Genomic DNA, 27,601 nt, shown 5'->3' on the forward strand with positions numbered 1-27,601 from the left:
GCAGACTGCATTCCAGAGCTGTCTTGGGGTGGAAGCATGTTTCTCATGGAGGCTGCAAGAGTGCTATATCCAGCCAGTAGATTTGTTCATGTCACCATAACAAACCCAGTACAAAGAACCAACTGGCAATATGTTGAGATTTAATAATGCAGTCACAATCTGCCCTGAACTGTGCATCTCCTTTAAATTTTATCTGGAGTCATAATTATGTAGACCTAATCCTAACCTCCATGTCATTTTTCATTTGAACAGATGTTGTACCATGTCCAGCTCATTCTGTGATTTTATAACTGTAAAATTGATTATTCTCACTAAAATTATAAGACTTTTGCATCAATCTGCTACTTTTCAGATTTCTGGGTTTGTTCCTTCATTCCATCCTGCCATTATTGCCCTAAGTCTTCCTGTGGATACCTGGTCTATTAGCCTTTACTTTTAGATTTATGTCATTTCATATATGTTGTGAGAAGAAGCATATAGTTTGAAATACTGTATAAACCAAGGAATGTCCTTAAAAGTATATAGCATTATATGTAAAAAGAAAAAAAGAAAGAAAGTGTAGTGTTATAAAGATTATTACAGTGGTGCCTGGGTGACTCAATTGGTTAAGCATCTGACTTCAGCTCAGGTCATGATCTCCTGGTCCTGGGACTGAGCCTCATGTTGTGCCCCCTGCTCAGTGGGGAGTCTTCTTATCTCTCTGCCCCCCTCCCTGCTTGTGTACTCTCTTTCTGGCTCTCTGTGTGTGTCTCCCTCAAATAAATAGACAAAGTCTTAAAAAGATAAAGTTTATTACAGTAATTAGCATGGATGATCTGGGTGAGGCCACAGAAAAAGTATGCCTTTTATTCAGGGGACCACTCGTCTTCCTTTTCCAGAGCTTTTCTCCCTGGCTGAAGCATCTATCCTGTCAGGAAGGACCATAAAAACTGATAGAAACTAATGGTATTTTAAGAAGAGTGTCTTGGAATCCAGAATCATTTAAGGCATTAGAAGGGAACTTTCAGTTAAGAAGAAGGGAGTTGTAATGGGGCAGGAGAAAATAACCCATGCATGCCAATGCCCTTCTGGTAAAGTAAGCAGCTGACTAGTGTGGAGAGAAAAAAAATCTCTTCCTCTAGACAACTCAGGTTCTCGAGCTGGCTCCATGTAAGCTGGACTAACAACAGATTCAGAAGAGAAAGTAAGAAAGCATACAAATTTATTTCAGTTTTACATGGATGGAGTCTTCCTAAAGAAACGAAGACCTGAAGAAGTGGTTTTATAGGTTTGAAGAAGAGTGAAAGTTATAAAAAATGTGATAAGACAAAAGGGTACGACCTAAGGGTGGTAAAGGGTGGGGGGGATACTTACCAAGGCCAGTTTGTTCAGCTTCACTTGGCAACCCTACTTCTTCAGAGACAAAGATGCTCTTTTCCTCCAAGCCTAGGAGAGTGGCCTTCACGTGAAGGTCTTATGACCTGCTTCAAGGGAAACTGAGAATTTTTCCTACACCTTTTGTTTCTCAAGTTCCTTTACTTTAAAGTATTCAATATGCCAATGTGTCATATTTTGGGGTAGCTTGTCCTGAACTTTATCAGTAGCCTATGACCTGGTCTACAGAGTATTATAAAATTCCTAGAAACAAGATGGAGAGTCATCCAATAAAGAAAAATTCTTAACAAATACACAAATATTATAGTACTCCAAATCACAGGTGTTTTATGCCTTGGGAATCTTCTTCCAAAGCTATGAAAGAAAAACCTTCAGCCCCAAGACATATGATGTCTGTCAGTTACTAATGTGATGAAACACCAGGAAACGCTTTGACTGCAGGATCAAGGTGTGAACGGAGTAAATTCTTATTGTGGCAAATAATAAGAATATCAATTTGGATACAGACTAGATACTAATATCTATTATAACTCCCATGACAAGCCAAATATATTCTAAAATCTGAGCCCTTTAAGACTTTCCAGTTACTAACACCCATTCACATGAATCAGACTCCAATAACTGTCTCCATTAATTGTTATACTAAAAACAGAGTTAAGGAGAAAGATATATTTACCTACGTTAGTACATGTATGCAGGGCATCAGTAGTATTTCATTTACCTAAAGAGATGAGGTTTATCCTAAGTGATAAAATACTTGGGAAATGATTGGTGAGAATGTCTATTTTTCTTTTTTGTTTCATTGAGTACAAAATAAACTGTCAGAATAGAGCAAAAAGGAATGACTGCTAATATTGAGTTTTAATATCCATCACTTCTTTTTGTGTCCCATCAATCATCCTTGAAAATCAGTCAGTGAAGATAAATAGAATTTTTAATGTCCTGGAAAACACCATTTCTCTCTGTTGGCAGAGAGTTTATGGGGAGAGGAAGAAAAAGCGATGGAAAGGGAGTGCTCCATGAGAGGGAAAACCCTCGGAGATGGAGACTGCAGGGTGGCCTCTCCCATCCATCTTCCTGGTTTAGTGCCATCCCCCCCAACCAAATGGTAACCTCTTCTCTCCTCTCCTCTTCTCAAGTAGGCTCCATGCCCAACATGGAGCCCAATATGAGGCTTGAACTCACGACCCTGAGATCAAGACCTGAGCTGAGATCAAGAGTCAGACACTTAAACGACTGAGCCACCCAGCCACCTCCAAATGGTGCCATTTTCTAATCTACCCCTTAATCTCCAGATCTCAAGCCCTTCCCTTTCAACCATCCTTATCTTATATCCACAGATGTATGGGCACAGGGAAATACACCAAACAGCAATAAATGTTTTATAACTAAATGAACAATTACATTCCCATATTACCTGTACACCTTTGAACCATAATAATTGGTGGAGAAGATCCAGATTTTGCAGGCATAGGTTTGTTATTTGTCTGGGTTACTGAGCTTCCTGCATTTTGATATCAATATGCTGAATTTTATTTTTTATTTAGAAGGCACTGAACTCCTATTGCTGAGCTCCTCTTTCTAAATGTTGATTCTGTAAAAATTTAGAGACTTGAGTAGCCCTAGAGAGACTAGGAGAGCCCCATTCCTGTGAGAGATGTGTGAATTATTAAAAAAGAACGGTGGCATCAGAGTGAAGATAATTGCTCTCATCTAATTTCTGAATTTTAGTATTCTTTATGGTCTACCCAACAATTTAAACTCTTCAGTATTAAAACACAAAGAAGTAAGGAGTAATCTTTGGATGTCTTTGCCAAACTCCATGAAGACCCTCTTATATATTTCTATTGTTATTACCTCCTATTTCCTTGACTTTAAAAGGATCTTATTTTTCCAGTTTGGGAGCATTCCAGGTCGAAAACTACCTCCTCTCATTCAAATACTCAACAGGGTGGCCTGCCCTCTTGGGAAACACCCCATGCTGTGGCTTCACATGAGGCTGTTTCTGAATCCTTGATTCAATGCATTTTTAGAAAATGTTTGTAACTGGGAATGCTGGTGGGAAAATAAAAGAAGTATCAACCACTTTCACCTGCATGTAACTGTAAGTCAGCAGGTAATTTTAGACTTATTCACTTATTTATTCACTCAAAAATATAAGTATTTCTCACGTATCCATGCTATTATTCAACAAATGGCCCACTTATGAGAGAGCACACTTTTTCAGTTAAGAGAGAGGAATTGGAGTGCCTTGGTGGTTCAGTCAGTTAGGTGCTGACTCTTGATTCCAGCTCAGGTCATGTTCTCAGGGTGAGGAGAACAAGCTTTGCATGGAGCTCTAGCTCTGAGCTGGGCATGGATCTGCTTAAGATTCTCTCTCTCCCTCTCTCTTTGCCCCTCCCCCACCCCCTCTCTCTCTCAAAAAAAAAAAAAAAAAAGAGAGAGAGACAGAGACAGAGAGAAAAAGGAAATAATAAGAAGTAGTTAGCACAGTAAAAAGTGTCTGACTTTGGAGTGAGTCCTATGGCCCAACCAACTTTATTCTGTGATAGATCTGTGACCTTGATCAAGTTAATGCATAGATTTTTAAACATTTTTATTAAATTATTCCTTTAAGGAGTTCTGAAAGATTAGGTACACAACTCACATCCTTTCTGTTTTAAGATTTTGTTTATTTATTTAGAGATCCCAATCTGGGGGAGGGGCGGAGGGAGAGGGAGAGAATCTCAAACAGACTCCCTGCTAAGTGCAGAGCAGGATATGGGGCTCCATCTTATAACACTGAGTCTATACCTGAGCCGAAATCAAGAGCTGGATGCTTAACCAACTGAGCCACCCACCTACCCTCATCTTGTACACTTTTAGATTGATATCTAAAAATTTCATCCTAAATTTAAATTGTTTTAAAGGGTATAATCCTAGCTTATTTTAAATAATGGTGTTTTAAGTAATGATACATTTCTTATAAATATATGCATCAAGGCATAAAAGATTCTCTTTAAAAACTGCATAAACAAGTTCTTTAATAGTGGAAAATGTGACATTGTTCCTAGTCTTCCTGGAACTTATATACACATTAAATTTTTTCCCATACAAACCCATCTTAATGTAATGTATCTTTATATTTTAGCAATGATCCTCTAATAATTTTACTTTTTCTATAGTAATAGTTGTCACCATCTAACACACTATTGATCTATATGCAAATGTGTGACATTTTTATATCTGTCTCCCTCTCTAATTCCACACATTTTAGAATGTAAGATCCTAAAGGGCAGGGGCCCATTTTCCTCAATGCTGTGTCAGAAGTACCTAAAGACAGGGTGCGGCCCATTATATAAAGCAGTGTCTGACACTTTTTCGATAGAATAAATGAATGAGTGACTATCAGGAAGGGAGCCTGGGAAGCTCTAGTAAGGAGGAATGGGTTTTGATTTAAATTCATTGATGAGAGAATACCTCCCAGACAGGTCACATGTGAATCATAATCTGAGACAGGCCCATCTATCTGGGCATAGAGCATTTCAGCAGAAGAAACAGCACCAGCAAAGACTTCCCTGGAAAGGGTCATGACTGGAAAGGTTTGAAAACCTCCCAAGAAACTAGTATGCCTGGAACAGAATGACTCAAAGGAAGACAGAATTAGAATAGAGATAACAGAAGGAGATTCTAAATGTATCAAGAACAAATGATGGTAGTGAGAAGCAGAGGAAGAAATAGGTGTTGCAGAATGCTTAATCTGGGTGCATTTTTAAGTTGTCTTGTCTTCTTCCACTCATATTGCAGATAAGAAAAATGACAGCGAGTTTAAGTAATTATATCAAGGTACCACAACAGACCAAGGGACAAATGGAAGAACATCTTAGTGACCAGATTCCCATCATCTTTCCCACTCCACTGGCAGGCCTGAATATCCCAAAGGGAAAGTCATGACTTGTCAACCTCTATCTTTGTGTAGTTAGATTATATTAATCTCCAAAGTTGCAGTTCAGCACTCTTCATAAATATTAAACTCCTCTGGGGGGTCAGGGAGTTGAGGAGAGTAATAATAAAGTAGTGTGTTTTTATGCAATATTTTAATCTTTTGAAAAATCTGTAGAAAATTATTCCCTTCTTTTTATAAACTTCCTTTTTCATAACTGTTAGTCTCTGCCTCTGGGCAAATACCACTGACATTCCAAGCAAGGTGATACATAGTATTGTCAGATTTTTCATGTGGGTAAACTTGGTGGTTCAATGCTGAATTATGCAAAACAAGAAGCAGTTGATTTAAATTTAACTTTAAAATGAAATAGTAAATTATTGGCATATCTGAATAATAAAATGGACATTTAAATAAAGAACATATGCAAAAAAGAGGAGTCCAATCAAAGTGGGTTTGTTTTTTAAAAAAAGTATTATATTTAATCTCTCACCACTGCTTTTGTACGAACATTGAAGATACAATTGCCCATTATTTATTGTATGTATTTAATGAATATTTTATGAAGTCCAGGAAAGCACTACATTTACATAACATATGTTAATGGGTTGGCCACTAGTAACGGAAAGGGTCCTTGATACAAAATCCATCAGGTGCTTCCTGATCTGTGGCTTCATATAAAGTAAATGTCCATTTCAGTGGGGGAGGGGAAGAGCGGAAGTATCTTGTTTGCTAACAAAGGTCATCCACTAATTGTAATAATTTTAGAAATCAAAAAGACAGAGTATGAGTCCACCAAATATACTTTATTTCTATCCTTAATTACTTTGACTAAGATTACAATGGATGACTCAGTTTTTCTGATCTTTAAATCTCTTCTCTGCCTGTATGCCCTCTGCTCTCTCTTTGTCTTCATAAAGCTAGTGAAAGACAGACTGACTTTCGGGGAAGTGTTTATGTGCATCAGTATGACAAACCTCCCATCGCTATCTCTTGTCTCCAATTTTTCATTATGGCCACAGAGTTGAGCTGAAAAAAAAAAAAACAAAGCAAAATGAAACAATAACAGCAAAAACTTTGCCCATCATTTCAGATATACCCTTAGCTAGAGAATTAATTTTTAAATCTATAAAATTATACAGATTCCTGCCATGTAGATTGCTTTAACTCATAAGAATTTAAACAGATGGGTTTTTTGGTAATAATTCCTTGAGCTGTTCATCTTTAAATAAAGATGCCTTATTTTAAAAAATGTCGACACATCTTTAATAGAAATTAGTAAGAAAACAGTAACATTAAGATCTGATAGTTTTTCAGAGAATGATTATTCTTTTGGGGGTGAAAAGCGTGGCATTTTATTTTTCTTCATTTGACATTTTCACATTTCCTTTGATGGTCCTTTCTGCTGTGTACTAGAGACTACTCTGTGTTCACCAAAATCCCTTTCCTTTCCTTCATGATGTATACCTCAGCCTCATAGGCCCCAAAACATAATGAACGGATCTTTGACAAAGGAGTAAAGATAACATAATGGAGCAAAGCTAGTCTCTTTAATAAATGGTGCTGGAAAAACTTGGACATTCACATGCAAAAAAATGTTTCTTGACATAGACTTACACAGGTCAAAAATTAACTCAAAATGAATCATAGACTTAAATGTAAAATGCATACTTATAAATCTCCTAGATGATAACATAAAACAAAACAGGACATTGGGTATGGCAATGTCTTTTGAGATACACTATCTTTGCATAATCGATGAAAAAATAATAAGCAGGATTTCATTAAAATTAAAAACTTCTGCTTTCCCAAAGACAGTTTCAAGAGAATTAGAAGATAATTCACAGACTAGGAGAAACAATTTCCAAAAGAAACATTGATAAAAGACTTATTCAGAGGCATTAGGTGGCTCAATCAGTTAAACATCTGACTCTTAATTTTGGCTCAGGTCATGATCTCAGGGTCCCGAGACAGAGTCCTGTGTGGGGTTACACACTGGGTGTGGAGCCTGTTTAAAATTCTCCTCTCTTTCTCCCTCTACCCCTCTCTCCAACCCCCACTTGTGTGCTTTCTCTCTCTAAAATAAGACTGTTATTCAAAATACACAAAGAACTCATAAAATTCAACAATAGGAACACAAACAAAAACATGATTAAAAAATGGCTACAGACCTTAACAGACACCTTGCTAAAGAAAAAATATATATGGTAGAAAAGCATATAAAAAGATGTGCCACATGGTACGTCATCAGGGAGATACGAATTGAAACAACAAAGCACCACTAGACAACAATTAGAATGATTGAATCAAGAATATTGATGATACCAAATGCTGCCAAAGATGTAGAGCTAAAGTTCAAATAAATGAACTTGCATTCATTTCTGGTGGGAATGCAATGTGGTACAGATACTTTGGAAGACAGTTTGGCAGTTTCTTAGAAAACTCAAACACATCTGATATAAACATATCTAGCAATCATACTCCTTGGGATCTACCCAAAGGAGCTGAAAACTTATAGCCATGTAAAAATCTGAAAATGATGTCTATAGTAGCTTTGTTCATAATTACCAAAATTTGGAAGCAATGAAGATGTCCTTTAGTAGGTGAATAAATAAGTAAACTGTGATACATCCAGACAATGGAAAATTACTTGGTGCTAAAACAAAATGAGCTATCAGGCTATGCAAAAACATGGAAGAACATAAGAGTAGGTTAGTGTGAATAAACTAAACTTGCCTAGTAAAAGAAAACAATTTCCAAATTGGCTCTTGAACAATATCCAACACTATGTAGTATACAGTAGACCCACTTAAAATACAATGATTTAAAAGCAAAAGCCTTGGCAAAGATAAACTAAGCAAATTAAAAATAAAACAGTGATTACAATGTTGGTATCAGACAAAAAAGACAAAGATAATTATATGTGATGAGGAAATACTCTCTTTAATAATAAAAACCTCAAACCACAACAAAGATATTACTGGTAACAATACTTATACAGCAAATAAGACCACAATTATCTGTAATTTGTGAACATAAACACCATTCTTAACAAAAGACAGAGCAGTGGACAGAATATAAGAATATAAAACAGTTAAAAATAATAAAGTAAATCTTATTGTTGCATATATCAAATACTACCTTCTTATCACTATAATTTGTTTTACTAAACACATTAATTATATATTAAGACACCAAAAATATTAGCAATTACATAAAGTGGAATTATTAGAAGTCATAATTTCAGATTACAAGTCAATAAAGCTGAAATTAAAAATAAAATAAGCAAAAAAAATCTCCAGCTGGAAATTGAAAAGAGTTTTCTACTTATCAACTCATACACGAAAAGGAAAAATACAAATAAAAATCATAAATTTCCTAAAAGTAATACCAAACTATGCAGGGGATAGAAAGTAGAGATCAGAGGATAATTCATATCTACAAAAAGTTTACCAACAAAATTAAAAGAATAAAAATAAATGAACTGAGTTAACAAAAAAAGTAAACCAAAGAGCACAGCAGGGAAGTAATACAGACAAAAGCAACAAAGGAAATTAAAGAAAGTCAATGGACATTATTAATAATAGTAATCACAATGAATAAACATTAAAATTTTCTGAAAAAATCAACAAAATAGACAAACTAATAACTAATTTAAGCAAATAAATAATGCAGATAGCAAACAAAAAATTATAAGGTGGAAATTGCTACTAATACAAAGGAAATTGAAAACATCACAAAGCACAGTTCTTTGAGAAGACTGAAAACCTAGATGGATAAGTTCTTAGGATAATAAAGTTTCCTAAAACTGTCCCCAGGAGTGTTAGAAAACTTAAACAGATAAATAGGCACAGAATAGAGAAAGTTTATCAAGGAAATACCTCTAGCTAGATGATTTCATGAGAGATTCTACTAAACCTTTAAAAAACATACAGTTCGAATGCTATATTAACTGTTTTGGGGCATAGAAAGTGAATGAAAATCTCCCAAATTATTTTATAATGGAAATGTAAGATTGATACTGATCCAGATAAAGGTAACCCAACAAAGAAAACAAACATTACTTATTGATAATAACCTAAAAATCCTAAACAACTTACTGGCAGACTCTAATACCACATGAAGAAAAATAAGACATCATGACCAAATAGACTTGGTCTATTTGCATCCCGGATGCAAAATTGGTTTAATATTTGGATGGCTATTAAAATAAGTTAGCCCTCCCAAAATGTTACCACATTAATGGTTTTTAGGAGAAAAATCATATGATTATTTACATTGTACTGAAAAAACTTTTGAAGGAATATAACTCTGATTCCTTACTAATTATAAGAAAGCAGAAATCAATCACTATTTCCATAATATGATGAAATATGTAATATAGCACAATATTAATACTGTGAAAATAAGTTATTCTCACTGAGATCAAGAAAAAAGTCAAAGATGATCCCTGCCTGCACTGTTATTTAATACTGTCATGGATGGATGAATTAACCAATGAGTATTAACAAGAAAATTTATGAAACAAAACTTGCAAACTTTCTATTTGTAGATGATATGGTAGAAACTCCTAAAAGGTCATGATAAAAATAGCTCGAAGAATAAAATAGTTTAGGAAGGTAGAGAGTTGAAAATTAGCAAATACAAATCAATAGCCTTCATAAAAACAAATGATATCAAATAAATAAACAAAATAAATAAATAAATAAATGAATAAGAACAAATAATAAATACCCTAATGGCTCCTTTTGATACAGAGATTCTGTGGTCCAATATCAGTATTTACCTGATTCATACACACAAATCTATTTGGGTCGAGGTCTCTAAGATACCTAAAGGAATCCAACCAATATTTGTACTTGCCTCCCATCATCCCTTCTCATTTCTCCTCACCATTCTTATCCCTGGCTAATATCCACAGCCTACTGTTGAGCTCAGTAATACTGTCTCTGAGACAAGAACGGCTAACAGTGCACTGGCAAGGATTTGGACTCTGACTGGATCTCTGAATACAATAGACCCATCCTTATATCATCCAGAGTTTTAGTACTTTGTAGAACATTTCTTAACTACTTCAAATACATATATACAATACATCGCTCCCCCCCCCAAAAAAAAAAGGTCAACAAACCTCTCTCATTACTAAAATACTACAGTTATTTTGGTAAACTGTGAAAAATGTTCTGAATCTGTTGGTGTAGGGCTCTTCTAAAGTGTATGGAAAATGTGAGATTGCTCCTCTTCAAAATTTTGTAAAATGACTCTTGTTACCTTTTACAGAACAGGAAAGCCACAGACAGAATAAGTCTAGGATAATATTTGTGAAATTTATTTCTAGTAACATCTTGTCCTCCTCTCCTATGTCTGCCTGAATAAACGGACTAGAATTTGTTCATGATTGCCAGATGGATTTTGTTAACTGATCCATCAAACTGGTTCACACGGAAGGTTAGGAATTTTGTATACTACTCCTCAAGGGATACTTAAAAAACAGACAAACAAAAATGCATAGTAAGAAATGGATATTTATGCTGAATATTAGGAATTTTGAAGAGGCAGATTTGAGAGGTTGGGATTCTCAGATGCTCTTTAATCACAATTTTTGTGGTTGTCTTCTTTTTAAGCAAAAGACTGATTACTGACATTTATGGTTATTTAGTCGGACAATATCTCTCAATATTGTGAACATATGTGTATAGGAATTTGTATTTTGGGAAGGAGACATAGACCTTCACTTTCATTAGACACTTAAAAACTGATGAATTCAAGTATTATTAAGTCAATACAATAAAACCACTGAAGAGAAAGGGAGAGCTATTATTGAATTTCTGGCAGAATGGTTCTTTGGCAAAATAAAGAGAATCCCCAGATTTGACGGATGTAAATCTGTATGTAAACCTATATATCATAAAATAAATAGAATTTAGTCCCCAGTACAATCGATAGGTATTTAGCAAATTAGTTATCTCCAACATTGAATTTGACATGTATTTAGGAGAGATTTTTCAAAAACTGTTTGTTTTACATATCATCTCCGCAAAGGGGAACTGGCTCTTAGATATCCCATCAGGCATCCACTTTGTAAAACACAAAAGAAACTTTTACAAATCAATCTTTCTAAAATTACCTTTTGAAGTCTGGAATAAAGCTCAGCTGGCTCCCTCTTCTTTGGTTGTGTCTCAGTGGCAGGTCAGAAGATTTGAGAATTGAAGGGCTTTTTCAATTATACAATAAGCAGCAGCTTTCCATGAAAGCACAAACGTCATCATCTAAATCTATGCTAGGTATTCTTATAAATACTTGTAAGAAGTAAATCTTTGATTCATTTATTTCTGATACTGGTTTTGTGATTCTCAAGTGTTGTATTAAATACATCTATCAATTCCTAAAATGCTTATATATTCTTCCTTAAATTTGTTCCAAACTTCTTCACCTTCAGAATTCTTTCCTGGGTTTATAGAAATTAACCCAGACCCTAGTTATACACAGTGTTTTCTAATGCTTTTTGGGAACTTCTAGGACTATCATGTACCGGCTCCTGTTCATTGAACAATTTGAATGTGTCAATGGAATAGTATGACATTTGAGTAGAAATATTATTAACATTGTTTAAGAAAAGCAGAGCTGGGCAGTAAAGTGGTAAAAGTAGATTTTACTCAGGAAAGACTGCAATAGGGTAAAAAGAACTCCCTCAGTCTAGAACTGGGCTCAACTCCAAATACAGGGACAAGTTGAAATGTATAGCCAAGGAGCGAGTTGGGGGTGGGTGGATGGAAAATCACTAAAAGGGTAAGGGGATTCTGGTTGAATAAACTTAATAGGATTCTTGCTGAAGGTAGATCAAAGTAATCCTGGGGGTTGGAGATGAGGAACTTGATCAGATATCAAGGGTGATCGTATATTAAATATGGAGAATTTTCTCCAAACTGACTTAGTAGGACTCCCACTAAAACTTGGCAAAGCAGAGATGAGCATGGGTGCCTGAAGGTCATGACCTGGTTTAGAAGGAGGCTTCAGAGGAGCCTGATGAAATTTTGGTCAAGGAGAGCCTTTGTTAGTATGATATAAAAATGAAGGAAAGGTGAAGGCCGTGCTAGGACACAGGCTAAAGGCATGCTCACAGGTGGAAGTCCTTCCTTTCATAAGTCCGAGAACACAGCGTAGCTGGTTGGACAGCGGTGGAAGTCAAGCCTGAAGAGATACAATGGGCCCATGAAGAACCACATTACTCTTTATCCTAAATACTTGCTGACATATGAATAACCAGATTTTTTTTTAAAAAAAGATGACTCTGGTTTCACTATGAAGGTTAATGGAAAGTAGAGGAAATAGCTACAGAGAAATCGATTTTGAATCTATGGCATTAGAAATATAAAATGTAAGATTCCAACTACAGTAACACCAGAAAGAACTAGGACGTATTTGGAAGATATTTTGGAAGTAAAATGAAAATTCATGGAGACTAGATGGAAGATATGAGAGGGGAAATGTCCAACGACATCTTCAAGATGTTATCCTGGATAACTGATTATCGTAAGATGAATATGAGGGTCTTGCCACATAGTGAATAGGTGTGTAACTCTTCACCTTGAGTAGAGTGGAGGATCTCCTCATTTTAGTTCTAAACTTACCACGTCTGAGCTATCTTTGAAGTTTAGTCGATTAACTAGCCACACCAAGTGTTCAACTGGGAGCCCAGGCCTCCAATCTCTGTACTCTATCTGGGAGTAAACCAGCTGGCAGTAAAAAACAGAGGAGAATGCTCTTTTTAAAACTCACAATCAGGGGTGCCTGGGTGGCTCAGTGGATTAAAGCCTCTGCTTTCAGCGTGGGTCATGATTTCAGGGTCCTGGGATCAAGCCCTGCATCCGGCTCTCTGCTCAGAGGAGAGCCTGCTTGCTCCTTTCTCTCTGCCAGCCTCTCTGCCTACATGTAATCTCTGTCTGTCAAATAAATAAATAAAATCTTAAAAAAAAAAAGAAAAACAACTCACGAACAATGTTTTCCAAATTCTCCTTGATATCTACTTAATAAACATATTGCTTTCAGTTTGTTTACCTGAAATATTCTAACTCCTAAAGCCCCCTGTAAGAAATGTTCATTTTTATTTCAAAAATTTGTCCTAAACTGTCAAACTGAGTAATACTTTCATATGGAGACTTCCCTTGTCAATGCAAAGACAGGAAGTAAACACTATCAAAGTGTAAACAGAAATTCTTTCTTCACTGGGTCAGGTTCTGTTTCTTTGCATTTCTCGGCAAGGTTGGACTAGTGCCTTGTACAGGTTTGTTGAATTTAACCGTCTTCTCTGTTTTAAACATTGGCTGAAGCATGAACACATTGTTAAAGGAAACCAGAGCTGGACAGTGAAAAGGTTAAAACAGATTTTATTTGCAGTAAGGTAAAAAAGAATTCATTATAGAACTGGGCTCAACAGGAAATTCAACAAGGAAAAGTGGGTATTTATAGGCAAGGAGTGACGGGCATTGGGAGATGGAAAATTACTAACAGGAGCCATCAGGACTAAGGGAATTCTTGCCAAACAGACTTCAAGGGATTCCTGCTGAATGCAGCCCGGAGACGAGAGAACAAGGATGAGAGATTCCCACCAACATGACTTAGCAGGATTCTTGCTACCCCTGGACTACGGTGGTCTAGCAAGGGCAGGGACCTAGGTCAGATTTTAGTTGAGAGGAAGACTCAGGAGAAGCAAACTAAAGTCTGATCAGGGAGTCTTTGTCTCACACACACACCCACCAACCCACCCAAACACACACACACTCACACATACACGGAGGGAGAAAAGAAAGAGATATACTATGCATGAATTCCTTTTGCAAGTTTTGTTGCCTTACTTCAGCATTTCATTTGTCTCCTAATAATGGTTATTTATATGAAGAAACTATAATAGAAATATTATAAATGTCTCATAAAATTATTGATTTGAAAAGAATACAGAGAATTTGGAGGAAATACCCCCCCAAAAGTAATGAAAATTAATAAAGTTACCTAAATAGCATGGATCAGGCAAAATAAAAGTAAAAAATAATTTTAACTGAAAAGCTGACTAAGAATAAAAACTCATATAATCATGTACCGTAATAGATAATAGAGACCTCAGAGATTATCTCCTTATTTTCAAGATGAAAAGGTAAGTAATTCCCAGAATATGTATAGGACCTTTAGTGAAAAGTTCTCAACCAATACCAACCGTTACACCAAAACAAACCAAGAAGGATCCTATAGCTACTTTATATTCTCATTATTTTAATACTTCTTATTTTCACTACAATGTAATTTTTATTAAAATACACCAAAATTTTTGACATATTTATTCCAGAGAAATATCTGACATTATTTTCCTTCTATATAACACTTTTTCTCCCCTAGAACTTTCTCCAACATTTGGTGGTTCATGTTGCATAGTTAAGTTAGTCACTCTGAGAAGTAAGTCACTAGATCTTATTAAAAGACCAATGGACTACATTGGAGAATAACTTATTGGTGAATCAATGAATTTTTATTAAATTGAATTTATTTTTTTTTCAGCAATGACAATGCAGTTTATTAGTCACCAGTTTCCTGATTATCATGACCCCACTATTGGTGAGTATAAGCCTCTTTTCTCCTTTAGCCCATAAAAAGGCACTCTAAATAAGTGGCTGACAAATACTGTTGATGTCTATGGAGAATAAGAAATATATTTTACTATGACGCAGTACACATACACATAAATATAGAATATATAAGCCACCACAACACAAGCTTCAAGCGACAATATTTGTCCTTACTTCTTGTGCACTCTCGTATTTTCCATTCTACTCTATTTCTTCCTGATAAATGATGTTTGGAATACATTAAGTTGATTTCAGGATCCACTAATGGATAGCTACCGGTATTTGAAAAGCTCTGCTCTGGATAATATAAATGATGTGATTGTATGCTTATTTGGTCATTTGTTCACTCAGTGTCTGGATCCAGTGTCTGGATCTTCTATGGCAGAATTAGTTAACCTTGTTAATGGTGCATTTGGAAAAGACTTTAGATATAGATAAAATTTTGTTGGCTATTCTCATCTGGTAGATGAGGAAACTGAGATTCAAAGAGTCGAAGTATTGTTAGAGCCAAAAATCCAGCCATGCTTCATTCTTCCTATACAGTTTTCTTTTTATTGTACTAAATGCAAAACCCCTGCAATTGGGAACAAGTTTTCTTCCTCTATCAAAGCAGAAAAGATGTCTTTAACATTGCTTTACCCCTGCAAAGAGCTACTCTGAAGGATCAGTTGGAAACTCTCAGAGTCTGCTATAGCACCTCTTGCCTAGAAACAAATTATCATTGAGGGAAACACATAGTTCTGAACCTCTCCTGGTTGCCTCATTGCCTGGACTGTGAACTATTTTGGCTACACACCTCATTCCTTACGCTCTATTCCCTTTGTCTGAGAATCACCTACCATCACTTCCAACAGGTATGATTCTCTAATTCTTATTTTGCTCATCAGGCTATTTTAATTCAAGGTCCTACTATGTATATAAAATGTTATCTTGTATGGTATAGGATATTTGCCTGAAAACCTGTGCTGAAATGAGTAAAATGTACCCATTTTGAAATGTCCCACGATTCAGCCAGACTTCTTTAAGAGTTGAACCAATTAGTAAGATTTCAATGCAGGAAATTTATGCATTGTTAATCAGAAAGCACTTCCTCAAGAAGTTGAGTTTTGTTTCTGAAGAGAAAATAATCACTTTGTAAAGTTTTAGAAGCAATTATCTAAATCCATTTGCCAAATATCTTGCTCCTAGAATGCTGATGACTTTGCATAACCCACTCTGAATTACAGAAGAGGAGAAATCTCTAGGGAAAAGCTCTGACTCTTTTATCTTGTTGGAAAATTCAACAGTACAATAGATCATATATGCTATCACAAATTCACTCTTGTTCATTATTTTTCATCATTGTTTAAGTTTTATATGGCTTCATGTTTGAAAAAGCTACCTTGCTCACCAACCTCTCCCATCTAATGGCTTGAATAGGGCAATATATGTGAATAAATTATAAATGGCTCTTTCAAGAGGAAAAAATGAGAAGAATATGATAATGATTTCTTTAGATTTCCATGAAGTACATCCATCATTTGAAATTAAGCTAACTGGACATTCTGTACTAACAGACAGCTAAAATCATACCTTTATCTGGTTATAAATAAAAAAGGTTTAGAGGAAGAAGTTTGAAAGTGGAGACACAGAGCACTTTATTACTATCAACTCGATTTTTCCATCATTTCATTTCTTGTCTTCTTTAATGAAAATATTGGTTAGTAATTTTCCATTGGTATCCTGTTTGAGGAAGGTAAAAGTCTCAATAATTTACTTTTCATCTGCTCAAGCTATGTAGCTATAACTCAGTCTAGCTGATTTAATGACCCCTCAAGAGGAAATTTGTAGTACTACACTTTTTTTTAAAGATTTGTTTATTTATTGGACAGAATGAGAGACAGTGAGAGAGGGAACACAAGCTAGGGGAGTGGAAGAGGGAGCAGCAGGCTTCCAGCCCAGCACAGAGCCCAGTGCAGGGCTGGATCCCAGGACTCCGGGATCATAACCTGAGCTGAAGGCAGACACTTAACGACTGAGCCACCCAGATGCCCCATATTACTCCATTTTGAAAATCATATAAATTAGAAAGGAATATGCCTATCAAGGATACTTATTTCACAATTTATATAGGAAATGAATATTTTTTCAATTCTGTGTAGATTTGTTTGTCATTCTACTGACTGGGGTTTTTGAAGAGTTTTTCTCTGAAATGTTTGAAGAATTTGCATGGTTTTATTTTCTTCCTTATGTTCATCTTAAAATTATTTTTCTTTGAAATCCACATCAATTCTGAAAGTTTAGATTCCCTTTTTTACTGACAAAAATTAGGGATAGTATCTGGTACCAATGAATGTTCTACCCAAGGGAGTAATTGCTTTCCTTACTAACTGACAAAATTTTCAATGTCAGTAACCAATGGGTCTAGCCTCTGCAAATTCACAGAAGATACCTTTGAATAGGATATTGAAAGGTATTGATTCTATTCTTTCATGAGAAGCCCTCACTCAAAAATTAAATTAAGTTCCTTAATTTAATTTAATTAGGTGCCAAATATGGATAAATTGAAGCTTTAATTTAATCTTTAAAATGAGTATCTCTAAGCATTAGACATTAAGTATGGTTTGATTTTTTCCATAGTAAAGTAATTATGGAATAATAAGAAGAAACATTTTGACCAAAGTCCTGATGTTCAACCCTTTGTAATAAACACACATGTTATTTTTTAATTAGCAGTAAATCATTAGAGATAACCATTGTATGTAATTCAATCGCAAAAAAAATGTAAATGCCTATTCTTTGCCAAGCAATCGGCTTCTCCTCTAGAAAGAAAAGATTAATATAGCACAGTTCAAGCCCTTAAGGAATTTTCAACTCAAGAAGAATTCAGACAAATACACAAATATTCATGCTACCTATGAAGTCAGTTATTACTATTAAAAAGAAGCAAAGCACTGAGGGGTTTTCAAAGGATGGAGAGGAAGTTCATACTGTCTTAAAGTTATATTCACTGTGATTTGGATCACAGTTTCCTATGTGTTTTAAAAGCCTGCTTGGGTTTCCTATTGTCCATTCTAAAATTCAGGATTCTTTGAAGAAAATTTTCAGAGAAGTCTGGATTTCTCAAAGACTTAAGATATCTGAGAAAATGACCCAGGATGGTTTGTTTTGCCATGTCATTTAAATTTATTATTATTTGGGGTGTCTGGATGGCTCAGTAATTAAATGTCTACCTTCGGCTCAGGTCATGATCTCAGGGTCCTGGGACTGAGTCTGACACTGGCTCCCTGCTCAGCTGGAGACCTATTTCTTGCATTCCCACTTCCCCTGCTTATGTTCTCTCTTGTCTCTTTCTCTGTCAAATAAAGAAATAAAATCTCTTAAAATAAATAAATAAATAAATTTTATTGTTACTTGTTCAAAATTAAAAACCTTACTATATATAATTTTAATATTGTATCAATTAGATATCAAGTTGTTGATTTTTTTTCTGAAATAGAATATGGTGTTCCTTTCCTCAAAACCAACAACGTAAATATCAGGTTCTCATTTATGGACTGTGTATTTAATCCAAATTATTTATTGATATATTTATATGTTGAGAATTGTTTCCATTCATGCTTTTATCGATAATCAAATAAAGGCAAACATATGAGCAGAGAAAACCAGGTAACTTCACTTGGCAAATTATGGAAGATGGAAACAATATATAGTATCAAATAGTTGCCAGATATTGCTTATTGCTCTGAATAAGACATTTGATACTGGATGGAAAATTCTAAACCATGAAGGATTTGTGTTCTGTCTATCATAACTTTGATCAGGTCATTTACATAATTAGCAATTATCTCTCACTGTCTTCAAAGACTATTGTTTTGGCCTCCTTCTCTGTAAGCCTCTAAAATTTTATCATATATATGATATATATGAATATATATATATATATATATATATATATATATATATATATATATATTTAGCACCTGTTCTGTGCCAGGTACCATGCTCTACATGCTCTACATGGATAGATAGAGATAAAAACACAAGCTGTGCTTCCAAAGCCCTCCCAGTTAGGTGGAGAAGATAAATCAGCAAACAAGATCATGCACTGAGTTCATGAAATAGAAAATCACAAGGTGCAGAAGAAGAACAATGTGGGCATATCTCACCTGACCTGAATACATGTAGAGCAACTCTTCACCATTCTGAGTTTTGAAGAGTGCATAGGATTTAGGCAATTGAAGAGGAAGGAAGAACAGACATTCCCAGAAGAGCAAAAAATACCCAAGAAAGACAGTACAGCATATGACTGAGATGGGGGATGTCTGGAACCAGAAGTCCTAAAGATGAAATAAATGATATAATGTGCAGAGCAGCAAGAGGGAGGTAGATTTTCAGAGATCAGGTCTTTAAAGATCTTGTACGACTGATCAAAGCTTTAAATACCTACAGTCTTGTGCTCTTGCCTGAGATAAAAATAAATACTATTGACAGGCCGCTGAAATTTTACATTTAGATAGCTCTAAGGAAGATAAAAGTAAACATGCCCCAACTGTAGCTAATAACTGATTATCCTTAGTAGACTTTTACTTCCTTCAGGATTATTGATAATAGTAAGCCCATGAGATCCATGAGGATCTCATGCCAAAAACCCAACAGGAGTCCTTGATACCTATCTCAACTTGTCTATATTAGTCATTCACTGAACTCTGTTGTTGCTGCCTCCTAAAAATATCTTGAACCTGTTACCATCTCTCCATAACTTCTGCTGCCTTCTTATTCTAAGCTACACTCCATTTCCAACTTAGACTTGCTCTTCCATTGTTTTTTTTACACAGAATCCAAAAACATCTTCAAAAACACAAATTTGCTCTTCTTAATAGTTTCCAGTATTGTCAATTATGATAGGATGAAGAATAAAATTCTAAGCATAAAGATTCTCATGATCTTACTTCTGTTGCTTACAGACTTGTCACAATCCACCTCCTTTTGGGGTTTCAACCACACCTACTTATTTTAAATTAACAAACTTCCCAAGCCCCTTTTTACCTTGGAACACTTATGCATATATTTTAACCATGAATTCTGCTTACCTCACCACTCTCCATCTCTGCCTGGGTAAGTCATACACTGGTCAAGTTTCAGCTTAAATATTGCTTCCTCAAGAGAACCCCTTTGATTACCCAAAATAAAATATCTTCTAACTATATACATACATTCATAACCTTGACTATCACCTTAGTATCATTTATTGATAAATAATTAAATAACTTTTTATAATTATTTGTTTAGTTAAGGTGTGAAAAGATAGGAATTTCAATACATTATTCACTAATGTTTCCTCAGATGTTAGTAGAATGCCAGACATGTAGTAGATGCTCAATAAATATTTATTGAATAAAAAATGGATGAATGAATACACTTCTAGAAAAGCATTAATCATTTTTTATTTTTCTACTTTAGAGTCCTAGGGAGCAATTAGACTAATAGTTAATCGAAAATGCATTAGTGTCTTTACTAGAAATTCATATGTATGTTAATGGTTATTTCTCGACGTAAAATGGTTGCCAGAAGAAAATTTCTTTGAAAAATTAAAAGCACTATGCTAATGTTAATTATCATTTCTTCTGCTTTCTCTCTTTACTCTTTCTCCTCTTCTTCCTCTCCATTCAATGTTAATTTATTAACAAATATTTTTTGGGTAGCTACCATGATTTAGGCATTTTACAAGGCATGGGGGTAAATGGTGCACAAAAATAAGCAGAAATGTATTCTTCATTGAGCTTCCCTGCCCAATTTTATTTCATTATCTATAAGAGTTGATCAGATCTCTTTATCCAGAGTCAAATTATCCTTTTTTTTCCCCTCATTGCATTAAGATGACTTAGGGTCATTGTGTAAGTAGAGCACACAATTTGATTAGAGGGAACTGACCTTCAGTACCTACCCAATTGTTTCATTGGATTGCTTTTCCTGCAGAAGGAAAACAACAACCCAGGAATCAGTTATCACTTTATTAATCTACCTGTCCATACATTTATTTAGTTCTCATAGTGTGCAGAAATTCATATGACCAACAAGTTTCCAGGTATACTCACTTATCCTATCTTCAAGGAACACATCCTTTTGTAATTGACTCAGCTGTGATTGTTTTTCCTCTCTTGGTGTTTTAGACCTCCAATTTCATTTACAGGCCTTGACTATTGCATAATACACTCCTCTGAAAGATTTATATTCTTTCGAACATTTGGTAAGGACTGTAACAAGCTCTACAAGAAAAGAATAAAATGTCATACAGAGATGTACGTCTTCCTGAATGATTTAGGAAATTAAAAAACAAAACAAAACAAAAAAAACAAGAGTTTCACCTAGGTGGTCAAGTACATCAATGATATGGACAGGTCATCTTGGGCAGCACCACCTCTAATGATTGTGCTCACACCACAATGTATGAACATGAAAACTATCAATGTGATCAGACTGGCGTAGGAGAAAGGTACCACATTAAGTATGTATTTCTCAGTATCTCTAATAAAAATTTCTAAGCTGAGGATTTCAAAGAAAGAAAGAGTGTGTTCAGATCACACTGAAATTGTCAGCTCAGTGTCTAAAATGTGCACTAACAGAGTCACTTCTTTGTGTCACTAGAAAATCCCTGTTAAAATGTAAACGCTCAGGGGAGTTGTAATGCCCAGAACCATCAGGAGTCGTTTTTACATTAGCCTAGATTAATGTGTCCATTTATTCTAGTGAGCAAACCACAAAGCTATGGTCTACAGAGCAGCACTGAAGGGATAGCATGGGATTTGGAAAAGGGGATGGGAGTATTATTACCAGATAGCATAAGTGCCCAAGTATAATTCTTGAAGGAAATTAAGGCTTAAAAAAATGGAAATTGAAGAATTACATTTATTAGTAACCCTGGAGTGCCAAACATGTTAGAATATTAAGGAAATTACTATGGACTCAGATAGATTAGAAACTGAATTCTGCCTTCACACTGGCCCCTGATTTTCTTTCCATTCATCCTGTGACACCCTCTTCTTCACTGTGTTCCAGCCACAATAGTCTTCCTTCAGTTCCTGAAATATTCCAAGCAAATTCTTCCTGGCTTTTCAGCTTTTGCCAATATGCCGTTGTCTACCTTGAACATCTTTCCTCTGCTTTTCACCTAGCAAGTTCCTTTTCATCCTTTAGGTCTCTGCTTACCTATCACTTCCCCAGAGAGGACTTCTTTGCCCACCTTACCTGAATTAACTGCTCAACACATAAACCCACACACAGCCAACTGTATGTGTAACACACAGATTTATTTTCAACATCAACATGTGGATTTTCTCCTTAATAATATTTATCAAATTCTGCATTTAAAAAGGTGCTATTTTTTGTCTGTCTCTCCATGTGGGATGTAGGCTGAATGGTGGTAGGTACCATGTCTGCCTTGTTCACTGTATTTCATACGGGACCTAACACAGCACATGGTTTACAGGGAATGCTCATAATAATTGTCGAATTAGAGAATGTGTGAGTGCCCTTGGTGTCCTCTTTTTCCCTCTTGCCTAAATTATATTCCATAATCACAGAATTTCAGATCTCTTCCTTCTCTCATGTTGGATGTAGTAAGCCAAGCACCACCCAAGCTAAATCCCAATATTTGCTTATTCTGAGACTGCATTGGGTCAACTGAGCATGACCATGGTCCCTCCTCTCACTTTAAGTGTATTATCTCAAATGGGCTTTGAATTAAGCCCAGCATGTATCCAGGCCATTGTCTATTCATTCTCTCACTCCTGGTGGTAGACCAGTAACTTCTCCCCTCTTCACACTCTCCCAATGATCTTGCTTGTTTCTTTACTGAGAAAAATTGAAGATTTTCAATTTTTCAGTCAGAAGATAAATTCAGTCAGGAGATAAATTTCCAAAGAATCTTATCCTGAAGAATCTTCCAAAGCTACCCAGCTCTCTACACCCATACTTGGTCCTCCTACTAATTTTATTACTTAACTATTACTTAGATGAACTCTCCATACTTCTGTATAAGCCAGTACCACACTTTCCAGTCAGTAGATCCCATTCTCCCTTTCTGCTGAAGAATCCCGCCCAAACTTTTTTTTCTCTTTTATGAAGCATTTCTGACCATCCTAAAAACATGTTGCTATTTCATGCATCCTAACTATAAAAAATAATTAAATTATTGACTGATCTTTTCTCCACCACTTTCTCCCTCATCTTCCCACTGCCTTGGCTGGAAAGTCCCTCAAAGAGTTGTTGTACCACGAGTTCTAATTCCCCTTCTCTTATTTTCTTCAATCAACTCTTGCCAGTTTCTCAATCCTATCACTCCACTGAAATTGCTTTTATCAAGGTCACTTTGACTCTATAAGGGCTAATCCCATGGTTGATTTTCATTCTATCCATTTTGATCTACCAGCAGCATTTGATATGCTTGCTTGACCACTCTCAGATTTCATCTACTTTTTTTTTTTTTTTCACCTGACATCTACTTTTGGTTTTCCTCGAACTACTCTGTCAGCTTCTCTGAATCTTGGCTTGGTTTTGGCTCATCCTCTTCTCCTGGATAGTGGAGTGACCCTAAGACTCGGTGCTTGTCCTGTTACTGTCTCTACCCATGTATTCTTCCTTAATTCTCTTTAATGTCATGGCCTTGAATGTTATTTATATGCCACAACTCAAAAATGTGTATCTCCACCTCCTGTTTCTTCCCTGAATTCCATACTTGAAAATCTAGCTCCTTTCTCAACTCTGCCATTTGGATGCCTAATAGATATCCCAAAGTACCCTGTCCAAAACTAATTTCTTTTTTTTTTTCCACAAAAAAGAACTTTTTTATATACAACCTTTCTCATCTCTATAGCAATCCCATCCTTCAAGGTGATCATGCTAAAACTTCTCAATCTTCCTTGAACCCTTTCTTTGTCTGTATAACACACCCTCAGGAAATACTGTGGGATTTACTCTCAAAATGCATCCCAAACCTGCTTGTTTCTCACTACTGTACTGCAACTATCACGATATGCACCAACAGTCTCTAGGCTGGATTATTACTCTAGCATCTAAGAGGTCTCTCTGCTTTTACCTTTCCTGCTCCCCAGTCTATTTTCACCACAGCAGACTGGATGATCTTTAAAAAAAATATGATCTACATTATTATGTCACTCTGTTCAAAACCCTTCAGTAGTTCCCTATTTTACTCAGAAGAAAAGCTAACATATTGACAAAGGCCTAAAAAGTCTCAAGAAACAACATACCTTGTCCTTCTGACTTTATTTCTTACTATTCCTCCTCATTCATTTGATTTTGGCCACATGGATTTCTTTGTTGTTTCTGGAACATGCCAGATAATTTCTCCTCTTGGCTTCTTTGCCCTTGATTTTCCCTTTCTGAGAACATTCTTTCCCTGGATATTCACAGAGCTAACCTCATTACCTACTTCAGGCCTTTCCTTTGGGTTCAGATGCCTCTTCTCAGTCAGGCTTGTACTAACCACTGTCAGAACTCCTGATTATACTCACTCTTCTCTGTTTTTCTCACAGCATATATTATCTTTTAATTCACTATATAGTTACATTTGTATTCCTTAGCTAGAACATAAACTGATTTGGTCACAAGTCTCCTAAGAATCTAGATCAGTGCCTGGTTCATAGTAGCTGATAAATAAACTGAATGAATGAATGCTTAAAGGACTTACTGACCTTTCAACCTTGAATAAATTAGCATATGTTGCTGACCTCTCCTCATCTCTAAAAATGAGGTGATGATGCTATTTCTCATAATTGTCCTGTAAGATAATATAGATATGACTGCTTCACACTCTGTTCAAGACAAAATGAATATTATAATTTCCTTGGCAGGAGTCAATTGAACTGTAAGATAAAAATGGTAATAAGGAAAGCTGTCAGGAAAAGACCACCTAGATTTTGTGCTCTTTTTTGAATGCCCAGAGAATCCATCCCAGAAAGATGGCAAAGTAACCAGAATGACAATTTATTAACTTACAGTGATGTTACTGTCACTGTGACTGGAATTACTCAAAGCAAGTATGATTATGGACATTTTTCCTGTGGCCAAACTACATAAAGGAGAACAAATGATAATTACAAATTCCTGATTCAATTTGCCATGTAAAATCTCAATCAAAAAAACTAGATATGAGCAGCATATCATCTCCATGACGGCTATCTTACTTACATGGAAATGTAAAAGTTGCCTGTTAGGCATTGAATCTGTCCGAAGGGAGTTAATAGAACTGGAAGTTTAATGATGTCAGACTAAGAACAAGGGAACACATCCACCAGGACCTTATTGGTTTTGCGCTGTAGCTTATGGTACCTCCTTCTTGGCTCCAGAGTAGACTAAACTGGGATCATTCCTGGAAATAATTGAAATCCCCTTCTGAATGAGACAGTTATTGTTTATATAAGTTAACATTTTTTTTTTTTTCTGTTGAGGTCTGTGAGTTAGTAGTATTTCTAACTATTTTAGGTTGGGTTGCCTACTAATATTCTCACTTCTGTCCATTCATTCTTTAATAAATAATAAGCACTTATATTGTGTACCGGACACTCTTTTTGGACCTGGGCCATAGCCATGGGCAAAACCAAGTTTCTACACTCATGGAGACTACAATTCAGTAGAGCAGACAGATCACACCAACTTACAAAGGAACACATAATGTCGGGAGGATAATTTGGGAGTGTATTTTATTTGAATGTAATCACACATATTTATTGATGGGCAGTCACTTCCAGGTATAGTCAAGTTCTTTTTTTTTTTTTTTAATTTATTTCTTTTCAGTGTAACAGTATTCATTGTTTTTGCACCACACCCAGTGCTCCATGCAATCTGTCCCCTCCCTTATACCCACCACCTGGTTCCCCCAACTACTTTTTTTTTAATTTATTTTTTATTTTCAGCATAACAGTATTCATTATTTTTGCACCACACCCAGTGCTCCACGCAATCCGTGCCCTCTATAATACCCACCACCTGGTACCCCGACCTCCCACCACCCCGTCCCTTCAAAACCTCAGATTGTTTTTCAGAGTCCATAGTCTCTCATGTAGTCAAGTTCTTGCGAGCTCACTTGGTATGTCATTCAGAAATACTCTTGCCTCTTTAAGAAAAACACTGATCAAATTTTGAATATGAAATTAAGAATAGGTCTTTGGAAGGGACCTCTGCAAGTGAGTAGCCCTGAAACTTCAGTTTTCTTTATTTATGTCACAGTCTCTTGGCCTAAACCAAGTGTTACCACTTTGACAAATTTTACAAAACTACTTGACGTTGTGCTCACATTGCTGGGCCACGTTCCTACCAAAGCTTAAAGAGGTTAAAAGAAAAGAGAGTGGGTGAGGAGCATGTTCACACTGGCACAAACTGAGAAACACTGCAGCAACTACAACTCTGGACTCTGTGTGTGTGTGTGTTTGCAAAGAGAGTGATCTTCCTTTAGTTACCCAAATTAATAATATTATTGATTCATTGTAAATAAGGTGAACCTTCTACACCTAAAGGCCAGTCATACCACCTCATATATGAAGTGCTAATGGATCTGGCTTTAAATACCATGTGATTCCCAGGTGTTTGACCCAGGGAAGATGCTTACATTCCCACGTTGGATTCTGTTTCTTCACCTAAAGAATGAAAATAATAATCATCCCTACATAAAGTTGCTATGAGGATTAGTTGAGATAAGAGATGTGCACTGTCTAGCATAGAACGTAGCGTACTGTAATCATCCCATAAATCTAAGTACTGCTAGCACTTAAATAAGTAAATCTTAGTATTAAGTACTGCTGTTGGAGAAGGTCATCAAGAGGACATGACCTCTGGTTAACCTGAAAACTCACCTGGGGCAATAGGGGGCTCCTCACCCCTACCCCTCTCCTTGGAATGTTTCATCCACCATTCCTACAGCTGGAGACATTTCAAGCATTCAGCCTTGAGAGAGAAATGTATTATTGACCCCATCTGGATTGTACATGTGACTGAGCCCAGTTAAGAATACTACATAAACCCTCAAGACGTTGACGGGGAGGTGCACAGCCACTCATCTTCCAGCAGCCTAACTTTGGTCTTCATAAGTTCCTTTGCCTGTTAAAATTGCCACCTACAAATCTGGAATACTCTCTTTCCTCAGTTTCTCCATGTCCTCCACTGACAGGGGTCATTTTTAGAACTAACAATTCGATCTCCAGCCAGGAGATCAAAGGAATGGGTTTTAGGAAAAAGGCAGCCTCGGGAGAAATCCCAAATTGGCTATTGACGGGTGTGTGTGTGTGTGTGTGTTGGCTGTCCATAAGCATCTATGTGGATAAATGTATACAGGGATGCCTCCCAAACACCAGCTGCTTTAATGCTCTTGTTTGAAGAACGGTGCATAGTGCACTGTGGCAAAGAAGGGAAATGCATGGCTGTGCAGTGGGATGGCCTGTTTTGTGGGCACTTTTGTTAGCTACTGATGCCTGGCTAGAGGACGAAGCTATAGATCGAAGTTTGGAAGGAGAGCTAAGATCAGAGGAGGATGTGGGTTTGTTACTACTCTGCTAGCCTCAGGCTGGCGGGTGAGATGGGAGAGCAGAATAACGTGGAGACCTTAGAGTGCCATTTTGCAGAGCTAGGAGGCACGAACTATGCCAGATTAAGGTTTCAGAGCTTGTGACAAAGCCTGATTGAATCTAAGAGGTTG

The 27,601-nt window shown here is 36.1% G+C and overlaps 1 protein-coding gene across 1 annotated transcript in view; it reads left to right on the forward strand.

The window, feature by feature from the left end:
• RIT2 (Ras like without CAAX 2) overlaps positions 1 to 27,601 on the forward strand; it is a 394,146-nt gene that overhangs the window by 61,700 nt on the left and 304,845 nt on the right. The window contains exon 2 of the mRNA XM_032311475.1: positions 14,846 to 14,902. Within this exon, the coding sequence (XP_032167366.1) occupies positions 14,846 to 14,902 (57 nt within the window). The remainder of the gene's footprint in view (positions 1 to 14,845; positions 14,903 to 27,601) is intronic.

Source organism: Mustela erminea, chromosome 13 (genome assembly GCF_009829155.1).
Source record: "Mustela erminea isolate mMusErm1 chromosome 13, mMusErm1.Pri, whole genome shotgun sequence".
NCBI lineage: Eukaryota > Metazoa > Chordata > Mammalia > Carnivora > Mustelidae > Mustela > Mustela erminea.